This window comes from Octodon degus, unplaced genomic scaffold (genome assembly GCF_000260255.1).
Source record: "Octodon degus isolate 3935 unplaced genomic scaffold, OctDeg1.0 scaffold00276, whole genome shotgun sequence".
Taxonomy (NCBI): Eukaryota; Metazoa; Chordata; class Mammalia; order Rodentia; family Octodontidae; genus Octodon; species Octodon degus.
The window spans coordinates 1,766,576-1,778,414 of NW_004524852.1; the positions used below are offsets into that span (position 1 = coordinate 1,766,576).

The 11,839-nt window shown below is 43.1% G+C and overlaps 1 protein-coding gene across 5 annotated transcripts in view; it reads right to left on the minus strand.

The window, feature by feature from the left end:
* Positions 1–11,584, minus strand: part of Slc7a8 (solute carrier family 7 member 8) — a 66,365-nt gene extending 54,781 nt beyond the window's left edge. For 2 of the 5 annotated variants that reach the window (XM_004646682.2, XM_023706940.1), the window contains exon 1: positions 5,723–6,590. In XM_004646682.2, the coding sequence (XP_004646739.1) occupies positions 5,723–5,873 (151 nt within the window). In that variant the 5' untranslated portion in view covers positions 5,874–6,590. Of the gene's footprint in view, positions 1–5,722; positions 6,592–10,926; positions 11,147–11,566 lie in introns of those variants that run through there. The other 3 variants (XM_023706942.1, XM_023706941.1, XM_023706939.1) reach the window with 3 other exon arrangements.
* Between the last annotated feature and the right edge of the window lie 255 nt (positions 11,585–11,839).

An 11,839-nucleotide genomic window follows, 5' to 3' on the forward strand; every position in this document is an offset into this window, starting at 1 on the left:
TATATTTACAAAGTATTTTTCTTCTAAGTTTTTAGTATCAGACATCCATGGTCTTTCAGAATTCAGTCCTACTTCTATTTTCCTGCTTGGCCATTTCTGCCACCATAAATATATATCCACCCTCCTCTTTTTTTCTCTCGGCTGCCAATTAGATGTGGGAAATGGAGAAGCATTTTGGCTCTGGAGTTGGCAGGTCCAGTTGTCCTGACAAGCTGGGGCAGCAGTACAGTGGCAGGGAGCTTGTCTAGCATGCACAAAGCCCCAGTTTCAACCTCTATTACCACCACCATCTAAGCAAATATACCAAGTTCCTTCATTAGCATACAATGTGCTGACAACAGAATGAGCTGATAAATTAGGAACTGAACTCTAGACTCTGTAGCTGACTTGTTTGCCTCAGACCTCCTTTCTGGGCACGTGCATGACTGGTATAAAGTGATCTAGATAGCCAGGGACTGTGTAGAAACTGCCAATGTGGCTGAGAAGGAGAAGGACCCACAGAGGAGAGGTTGGGGGTTGTGTGGGAACACCACGTACACAGGGAGCCGCGAGTCTTTCCAGGACACCCCTCCCCTCAATCCTGTCTTCCTCCACCTCAGCTGACTGCAGCAGCCTTCCTCCCTGGAAGCCAAACGGTGCGAACACTTCACCTGTAAAGGGAAGGCTGGCACCGTGGCTTGTGCTCATAATCCCTGAGCTTGGGAGGCTGACAGGGAGGACCGGGAGTCTGAGGCCAGCTTGGGCTGCAGAGTGAGAATTTTTCTCAAAACAACAAGAACAAACAAAACAAAATGAAACAAAATTCTGCCCACACTCAGGATAATATACATTTAGACTTAGAAATAGGAGAGAGTTAGGATTTTAGGCATGCTCTGTGTTGGAATCCTGATTCCAAGACTTTAGTTGTGTGACCTTTAGCAGGTTGTTTATCCCTGAGTTTGCATTTCTTTATCTGTAGCAAGAGCTAATAAGTACCTAACACCTAGAGGGACAAACATACAATGCACATTAGGTAACTGGAGCAGTGCCTGGCATGTAATATATATATATATATATTTAATAATGACAGCTATTAACAATAGTTTTGGGGTTGGGTGTGGTGTCAGACATCTGTTATCCCTGCACTCTGTGAAGCTGAGACAGGAAGATCAAAAGTGCAAGCCCAGTTTAGGCAGCCTAGCAACTGTGAAAGATCTGTCTGAAAAACAAAGCAAGGGGCTGGGAAGATATCTCAGTGACATAAGTGCCTGCTTGGCAAGTGCAAGGTTCTGAGTTCAGTCCCTGGTTCTGCAAAAAAACAAAACAGTGGGGGTGTACCTCAGAGTAAAGGTCCTGTGTTCAATCCCCAGTAACACACACAAACATAACAATAGTTTTAGTATCATCTATAAATGAATTTTGCTATCTTTCACATTCATTTTAGATTTGGGGGAGACTCCTGGTTCACAGTGAAATCTAAGTTCTTTTGTTACCAAAGGTTTCCTCAGTCTGGTACCTGGAGAACAATAGCCTGGTAAAGTTAGGACAAAGATGATATTAGAAATTTAAAAGGAGGGCTGGGTTGTAGATGAGTGGTAGAATGCCTGCTTAGTGCGCATCAAGCCCTGAGTGGGTCCCTGGCACTATAAACAAAGACATACATACATAATTGCTCAGGTTGATAAAATTATTCCTAACTTCAAAGTTTTCAAGTGAGGCTAGGTATGGCAGTGTACGCCTGTAATCCCATCACTCAGGATACTGAGGCAGGAGGATTGCCAAGAGTTCAAGACTGCACTGGACTGTGTAGTGACACTCTGTCTCAAAACAAAACACTGAAAATTTAAAAAAAAAAATTCAGGTCCCCAACAGTCTTTTTTTTTTTTTTCTTCCTGGTTTTTTTTTTTTAGACAGTGCCTTGCTGTGCAGTTCAGACTGGCCTTTAACTCACTTTGTAGCCCAGGCTGGTTGCAAACTTGCAGCAATCCTCCTGCCTCTGCCTCCCAAGTGCTAGGATTACAGGAATGCACCCAAAGGCCCAGCTTTTTTTTTTTTTTTGAGACAGTCTCACTGTGTAGTTTAGGCTGCACTTGAACTCATTATGCAGCCCTGGCTGGCCTTGAAATTACAGCAATCTTCCTGCCTCAGCCTTCCAGTGCTGGGATTATAAATGTGCACTGCCACAGCCTTTTTTTTTTTTTTTTTTTTTTTGTATTTAGTATAGGGTCTATAGGGTCTTACTACACAGATCAGACGTGTAGTGATCCTCTTGTTTTCAGCCTCCCAAGTGCTGGGCTTAAAGGCATGCGCCACCATGCCCTGTCTCAATGGTCTCAGTGTGCCCTGAGGGCAGGGCTGGCAGGGCACGCCAGGGATCGAACCCTGGTCCCTGTGCTCTGCCTAAGCAGAACTATCTGGCCAGTGAACTATCTGGCCGGCCCTCCAATACCTTTTTTGGGTAAATGCTTATTACTACTATCTTCAGATTTTTGCCCAAGAGTCAATTGAATTCAACAATCATCTGAATAATTGTTGCATATTAGGCTCTCTGTTAAGCACTAAAGATTCTGAGGTGTGTAAGACATGACTTTCTCTTTTTCTCCTGCTAGGGATTGAACCCAGGACCCTGAACATGCTAAGCATGTTCTTTATCACTGAGTCTCACCCCTGGCCCAAAGAAAACAATTTTTGCCTGAGGAATCACTTACAAAATCTCTCAGAGTTGTACTCACTACCCCATTCCTCCCATACCCTTTAAGTGGTTTACTAATCTGGTTGCTGGTGAGACTTTTTCCATGGGCCTCCTGATAGACTTTCACCTAACCTGGCTCATGCCAGATCTCAACACAGCTAAATTCTATTGCTAACTCTCAATTGTTCTCTATGTAATGCCTATGAATTTCATCTCCTAATCAGATTATAAGTAACTCTAGGGCATCAATGTTCTATTAGTTCTTCTTCTTCATTGTTTCTTCAAGAATGAATCTTACTATGTAGTTCATGCTGGGTTTGAACTCACTATGTACCTCAGCCTGGCCTCAAACTTATGACAGTCCTCCTACCTCAGCCTCCTGAATGCTTCGATTACAGGTATGCACCATTATACCTGGCTTTTACTTCTTTCTTTCTTTCTTTCTTTCTTTCTTTCTTTCTTTCTTTCTTTCTTTCTTTCTTTCTTTCTTTCTTTGTTTCTTTCTTTGTTTCTTTCTTGTGGAACCAGGGATTGAACTCAGGCCCTTGCACTTGCCAGGCAAGTGCTTATTCTACTGAGCTATCTCCCCAGCCCCAGTGCATTTTTTATTTCCATAATACCAACCATTTTGTTATTCCTCCTTTTCATCATTCATGATGACTGTGAATGAAAATTGCAAGCCTGTATGAAACATAGAATTTAACTTATCTCTCTGTCAGCTGGGTCTCAGGCATATTTCTAGCAAATGGCATTTTCTCAAACCTATCATCTGATTCACTTAGGAAATGTCCTTTTTGCCTTTTAATTTTCTTTTTCCATAGTGTTGACATTGAACACCAGATCCCTGAACTGCATGGAAAATACAAATTCTGTTTTTGCATTTGATCTCGAAAGAACTTAAATCAACTTGGAAATCCCTTTAGAAGAGGACAGGGCAGCTCCTTGGCACATCTGCAACTCAATAGCCTCACAGGAGGACAGCAAACAAGATTTTTCCCTTAAGTCATCCTAAAGCGGGAGATCTGCTTCTCATTATAGCTTGGGGGGGGGGGGGAAGGTAGTACAGTGCCTGTTGATTCTCCGAGGATCCCCCCACTAGAAAAACATCCCGATCTTTCTGAAATCACATACTGTTACTTAGAATCTCTTTTTCCATAGAATACCACAGCTGGTGTTTTCATTTCTGCAATGTCACTGTGGGAGCTTTGGGACTATTTTCACATTGAAGTATGGTTTGTGAAGTCACAGATGGCGTGGGAGTGACATCCATACCACCGAAATTGAACTTACACCTGAACACTTCCATTTACTCACAGTATTAGAAAAACATTAAAGAAATAGAAACCTCAGTCCATATATAGAAAAATCCTCTCTACCTGTGAATACCTGTGTATAAGGGGGAGGGGTGATCAAATGTGTGCATCGTCTGCACATCTGCACATCTGCCTGTGAATGAAAACCTTCCCAAAGGGAGGGAAGGGCCTAATGCTATCAGTTGAACTGATGGAAGGTAATAGACTCTGGGCTATTTATAGACCTTTAATTGGCATGTGCCATACATACATAATGAGTACCTGGCTGATCTCATTTTTCAGAGAATTTGAGATAAAGTAAAGGAGATACCAGGGGGAAAAAAAGTATAATGACAAAAGATGATGAAAGGTTCACATCATGCATACAGTTTTTTAAAAATAACATTACATCTTTATAACTGTAGATGCCTGGAAATTTTCTCATAGAGAATTCGGGGAAGTGGGATTCCATTTTGAAAGGGACTGAGCATGAATCCCTGAAGTCTGGGTGTGGAGGTGAAGAGGATTATCTGAATGCTGCGCTGATTTTATTTGACTTCAAGGGTGCTCTCCGGTATCACCGCGGCTCAGATGCCAAAATATCTAAGAGCTATGCATGGAACACGGTATGGTCCAGGCAAACTGGTTCACAGGGCATGAGGACAGAGGAATCCTTCACAGAGCAACTTCAAGAGTAATGACACAGGACCCGGGATATAGCTCAGTGGCAAGGCTCCTGCCTGGCAAACACGAGGTCCTGAGTTGGATTCGTGGTACCAAAAAATCAAAAAGGAGTAGTGACACAGAAACGCATCTGGGCCTGACCATCCAGGAGGAAGGTTCCAATCCTCACTATCCAAAGTGAGGGCAGGAATGAGCCATTGCCCTCTGCACTTCTCTAGGAAGAGGAGGCTACAGTGTCCTTTGAGGTTGCATGTGGGACCCCAGTACCATAGCGTGTAGACCGGGGCCACCGGGGATTGAACTCAGACCCTTGCGCTTGCCAGGGAAGCACTTATTCCACTGAGCTATCTCCGCGGCCCAGCACCTCCTCCTCCTTGCCCCACTCTGGTTACTCCTGATTCTGAGACCCTCACGGGGTCTTCGGGTGTGTTAAGAGTCATGAGGACTTTCCTAGGCAACTGAAAAACCTGTAAACTCTTCATTACAGAAGAGCGTGGCCTACCCACTCTTTCTCCCACAATTTCCTGTGAAATGGGAATAGCAGCCTTGTTACCTCCATACAACGAAAGTGCTTCATCGGATGGGAAAGGCGACAAACCCAAAGCATTATAGCTGTGGACCTTGATGCTATTTTTTGACACATCCCACAGCTTCCAACAACATCAAACAACAAAGTATCCACTAAATGTGCTTCAAAAGCCGCAGCCTGCTGAGGCTAGCTGTCTAGAAGCTAGTTTAAAAACTAGGTCCCTGAGCTTGAATCAGACTCGTCTCAACTGGAAGCTCCAAGGGAAAGGCCAAGAGACCTACATTTTTACCAGGCTTCCGGGGGCACTGCCAGGATGCGCGGTTCACCAGGTCCAGGTCCCCTTGACCCCTATTGGTTCCATTCTATGCACAGAGCTGTGCAGCCTGCTTTGGAGGAACCGATGTGAGACACAGACCGATTCCCACACTTTTCAAACTTGACCAGGGGAGGTGGGTTATATGAGATAGGAAGTAAACAGGAGCTCCAGAGGGGTTAAAACTCCGGCGCACCCCAAAGTGGCCCTGCCGGCGGGAGGCGCGCACTCACCCACGATGATCCCGCAGGCGCTGACCAATCCGATCTCCTTCTTCAGGGCCACCCCGCCCGCCCCGGAGCCGGCCCCGGGTCCGGCCTCGCACTCGCCATCGGCAGGGGCGTTCTTCTCCGCGCTGCTGCGGTGCCGCGCTCCTTTTTCCATCTTTCTTAGTTGGGTTCCAGCCTTTCCAAAAGCAACCTGCCTCTCTAAGCGCGTATGTGCGTCAGTATGTGGGTGCAGGTAAAGAGAGACTTTTCAAATTTATACGCCCTTTTTCGAAATCGGGACCACTCCTGACCTCTACCCAGACGAGCAGAGAAAAGGGAAAAACTGAAAAATATTCCTTTGTACCGACCCGTCCTTGTCACCTGTGCTTACCAACAAGGATCGTGTCGCTAGAGGACATATATATTTAAGTGTAAAAATAGAGCAGTCTCGCTGGTCCAGCTGGAATTCTCCAGAACCAAGGGGCTCTTCGAAAGCAGGATGGCTCTGGTCCGTGCAAAAAGACAGCCTGGATTTCCCTGCAGCTCTCAGGGATTGCCTTGGCTTCCCCTTGGTCCTTTCTTTAAAGGAGGATAGAAGTAGTTTTCGCTGCCTGAGATGGGGGAAAGGGCAATCCTCAGGTACTTTCTTCTCGTCCACAAAAACAATGCCGTGGACCCAGCGGGTTGGCTCTAGATCTGGTTTCCACCTGCTGAGGCTCGCTTTCCCCTCCCCGCTCGGCTTCCGCTTCTTCAGCGCGGCTCTATCCCCTCGCCTCCTTCTCGCTCCCGGGTTGCTCTCGGGCTCTGGGCGCCAGCTGCTCCCTCGCTCCGGGCTGCAGGAGAGCGACTCTAGGCTGCGGGAGAGCGGCTCCTGCGCACTCGAATGTGCTTCCCTTTTAGCCACGGGCTTTATTTGCTGGTCAGGCTCCGCCCCCGATTCCTCCATCCTGGGCTCCTTCTTTTCCACCTCCTCCTCTAAACGTTAGCCCAGAGCCCCCAGAGATCGCAGGGGAAATGGATTAAAGTCCTTCTCTTAAAAATAAATAAATAAATGAATAACCCTTCTCTTTGTAATAATCGCTTTCTTCTTGTACCGAAGTGGAAGTAAAAATCCTTTCACATCAACCTCTCCCGGAGAGCTCCTTAGCTAGTATTGCATGATAGGTCGTGCGGCACTTGTGAGATTTATAAAGGGAACAGTTGTACACTTACTTTTAATGTCATCAGAAATAAAAGGGGAGGTGTTTTATTTAGGTATGGCTTATTTGAGGATATAGGAGAGAAGGTTGCAGGGGCATCATCTTAAATCACTTCGAATGGAAGGAATTAATAATGATGGCAAAGAGTTTCATTTAGTGACACAGTGAGCAATGAAGAATGTAAAAGAAACAAAATTTCCATGAAGAGACGGTAGCTGCTCTGTCCTCCGACCTCATGTGGAGTTGACTTGGGGGGTGGGCACCTCTGACCATGGTCCACAACTTTGCGTCCATATTTGTGTCTACGTTATTTGAAAAGTAGATGGGAGAAATGACCCGTCTTGTAGTGCTCATAAAGCAGATTTACTGGCTTTACGGGCTGGAGAAGTTGCCTCACATGTGGGAGGCCCTGGGTCCCATTCCTAGTAACCAACCAGGGAAAAAAGACGACTAACACATTATGTACTGGTATTGTACCTTCTCTTCCCAGAGGAATTTCACTCAGAAACTGTTTTGCTTTTCCACAAGAGCAGTGCTATCTCTAACTGTAAAGTACCTTGAAAGAAAGAAAGGAAAAAAAAAACCCAAAAAACAATAACTGATGCAATATAGCAGAGACAACCCCACAGGTTTAAAGCAATTTTGGATCTTAAAAATTTTTTTTATTTATTTGCATACTTTTCCAATACGTGGTAAATATGTTCGCGGAGAGAAATGAGTATATACGCACCATGTCTTGATCCTCTTTACCTCTCTGTCCACTCTGCTCCCTTAAATATTATCAAATGTATTATGCAACTTTTATTTATTTTAAAGTGGATATGAAAAATAAGGTTTGCCAACCTGATCATAAACTACAGAGATTTGGCCTCACTTTATAGAAGATGTTCCAAAAGATTTGAGGTTTCAAGGCAAATAAATACTTAATTTTCAATGGCTGAGCCAAATGCAAAACCATTTTCAAATAGGGTAAAGTCCAATCAGCAGTCTTCTTTTCAGTTTGCTCCTTGATTACTCAGCAAGGATTAAGAGGTTTCAAAGGTTGAGATTTTTTTCTGTTTTTTTTTTTTTTTTTTTTGGTAAAGGTTGAGATTTCAACTCCTCTTCTTCTGCTGGTTCAAGGTATAGTAAATTGAAAGCCTCAGAAAAACAAAGAAAAAAGTAAAAAAAGAAAAAAAGAAAGTAAAGGGTGGTATGTAAGGGATTTTTCAACGAAAAGAACAGACATGGCAGGGAATGAATATATAGCACAAAACTCCATAGGAGGGAATGAGTAATGGAAAGAAATTTGAACTGCCTCTGGTCTTTACTGACAACCTTAGGAAACAGGGAAAATTTGATAGATTCAGTTAGCCAATCTAATTTGAAGACTTCTACTCAGATTTCAATATCAAGAGATAAAACAAATCATCTTTCTTCTCAAATGTGAGTTCTTCCTTAATGTTTTGTGGTGCTAATTTGAATGGTTAGGCTAATTTAAATGGTTTTACTGTGGGATAAAATGTGACTTATGAAATTGAGGCCTCTCTACACAATCAGTGCAAATTGATAATCCAAAAAGCTTGAGCCCTCTCAATTTATAAAATAGGATGCTAAAGGCAGTTATGAGATCAAATATATTCTTGGGATAGAGTGTGCACCGAATTGGAGAGAAAGAGTTGTTGAAGATTAATATTGCTTTTTTTTTTTTTTTTAAGCACTTGCAATTTACAAGTGGCTTATGGCAGTCTATTAATGGTGCAATGTAAAAGCCAGGAAAGGAATCCCTCCCTTCCTCCAGAGGGACCATTATTCCCATTAGGTGCCGCTCTTTAGGTCCAGATCTTTTGCAACATAAAACTCTAAATGTGTCCTGTGATTAACATTGAACACAAGGCAGAAAAAGTATTAAAGTATGTTGAGAAAAATAATTAACTAAATCTTATTAAATTTTGAATACTAAGTTCTTTTTTATTTTTAGACAGCATCCTGCTAAATTGACCAGATTAGGCTTCTGCCTCAGCCTCTCAAAGTGCTGGGGTTACAGGCATGCACCATCGAGCCCTGCAGTACTCAATTCTTTTTTACCTATATCTTTTTTAAAAATTTTTTTTTTATTTTTAAACTCAGCTGTATTTATTACCTCTTAGCAGAATGTGACCTGGGCACTAACTTCCACTCACAGGCCTTGTTCCGAATGATTTTTGAAATAGCCTAGAAGTTGTCTCTCCCTTGAAAGAGTACTTTTCTTTGGAAAACAAGCCCGTGCAGCTCCTGCCGTCAAGTTTTCAGTACACCGTACTTCTAGAAGCCTAGGACATGCGGATCTGAAACTACTGGGGAAAGTTTAATAAAAGATCCTATAAGAAAACTCAAGCTATCTTAACAAATATTCCTTTAAACATGAGGGAATCTCAACACTTCAGAGACACAAGATCTGGTCTACTAAGCAATCTGGCTCTGCAGCTAAGCACTTCAGACCTCAGAGTTAACAGTTAAGTTACATCCTACCACAAACATCTCAACCTGTTAAAGTAAACCAAGGTGAAACTCGAGAAAGCACTGCTAGCTCTGCTTTAGTGCCTACAATATCACAGTATTAATTAAAAGTACAAAGAAATCTTATCTTCCCCTTAAAAGCAGTTATCATGCCACACAGACTGAACAAAAAAATCCTTGAAAATATATCTTTGTTGTACATTTGCCTTTTTTTTTAACTCAAGATTAAAGAAAATAAATTTTTATTTTTTAAATTTTATTTATTTATTTATTTATTTATTTGAGACAATCTCTCTATGCAGCTTAGGCTGGCCTTGAGCTCACTTTGTAGCCCAAGCTGATCTTAAACTTGCAACTATCCTCCTGCCTCAGCATCCTGAGTGCTGGGATTATAGGCATGGGCCACCACACCTGGCCAAATTTTTTTTCTTATTTTTCTCTACATTCAAATTGCTCTTGGAGCTGAGCATAGTGGCCTATGACTATAATCCCAGCACTAGGAAAACTGAGGCAGGAGGATTTGAGAGTTCAAGGCCAGGGTGGGCTAGTAGTGAACTCAATGCCAGCATGAACTATACCACATGTCTATCTCAAAAATAAATACATAAATATCAAATGTGCTTTACAGTTCACAACTTTTCTAAACAATATATTATTCCTCCTTCATCAAAGATCTTGAACAGATAAAGTAGTTATTCTAAAGATTTGTTTATTTTTATGGTGCTTAGCATCAAACCCAGAGCTTTCCACAAGCTACATAACAGTTCTATCACTGAGCCTAACCCCATCTCTTATCTTAAAGATTTTAAAGATCATAATACTAAGGCTCAAGGGAGTGTGTTACCTAAGGTCAAAGATCAGATATTTAATTTACTGGGCAAATAGGACACCAGTGGCTTACACTAAATGCTTTTTCCAGGCTATCATAGTTGATGGTTCAACTTTTCACTTGTAAAGAGAAGACTTTTGCTTGTTTGTTTGTTTTGAGATAGGGTTTCACTATGTAGTTCATGCTGGTCTTGAACTCACTACGTGGCAATCCTCTTGTCTCTGCCTCCCTAATGCTGGGTCTATAGGTACGTGCCACCATACCTGGCAAGAGAATTCTGATCTAGCCCTGTCCTCACATGTTCTTGAGCTGGTGTCATAACTGAATCTTTTGCAGGCCCACTTGATGTCAGCACTTGACAGTGGGGCTCAGTGAGACCTGCAGGACTTAATCCAGGTCGCCCAACATTTGCATCCTCTCCATGTCCTAACTATTTAGCATAACTCTATTTCCAGCTTCTGACAGACCATTCTCATTGTTCGGTAGTATGCTTAACATGGGGAGAAATTGATCCTTCTAACCAGGAAAAGGAGGGAGGCTTTGCTGTCCTACAGGTAGTGGTGGACCTACAAAGAAAGGCTGTGTGTGGCTGACACCTACTGCACAAAAAGGGAGATGGCCTGGGCAAGTGCTGCTTCTAACAACTAAGTAAAAACCGTCATGTTCTCTGTTCCCCTTTTCAAACAGCCACATTAATGCAAAAGAACAGAACGCAGAGTCACCCACTACATTGCAGTTTTTCCCCTGGAGCCAGGGGGCAGGACTCTATTCTTGCTTTCTGGAACAGAGTTTGTGTGGGCTGAGGTTGTTCCTGAAGGACCCAAATTCTTGCCCTGGAGTCATCTCCAGCTCAAACTACCTGTGCTCTTCTTTGTGAGCAAATGGAAACCTCCTTTCCACGGATGCCTGTGGCCTGCCAGGGGGCAGCTTCCAGAGCCAGTGGACCTAGGGTCCTTTAAACAGGAGTTGGAAGAAAATCAGTGAGAAAGAGAAAGGTGAACAGAAGGAAAAGCAACAATGGGTCAGAAAGAAAGCTGTTGAAACAAGGAGACTCTGGCAGTAAATCCTTTTCAAGTTGCCTCTGTTTGCCTTCTGGACACACTCATAAGTTCAAAGGAAGTTTTATCTTCTAGGGTTTATGCAGGCCTAAGAATTTGGATGGACCAGACCTCGTTTTGTTATGATGGTTAATTAATTCATGCTCTTCTGGAGATAATGATGGATCCCTGCTCTGACACTACAGAAGAAAATGTCCGCGGATTATCCCTGTCTGCTGCACTTGGCCGGACTCCACAGAGTCAGCCCAGCGTTAGTGGGAAAGAAAGAGAGATGCCTTCCCCACATCAGCCCCCACATGCTCACCTCCTTTGCTGTGCCCGATCTCTCATGTTCTCTTAGGGATTTAGGTGATCCAGTTCTGAGAACTTAAACACCAAAACTTTCATTCTTTGTTGGTTTTTATTAAATTTCCCCATGATGACAGCTTACTCTTTTAAACTGCAGAAGATAAATTCCTCAAAAGCAGAGATCTGCTTTCTCTGCCATTACAACCCCAGTATCTAAAACAGTGTCCAGTACTCAATAAATAAGAATGAATGAAGAGGGCCAGGGATATAGCTCAGCAGCATGAGCACC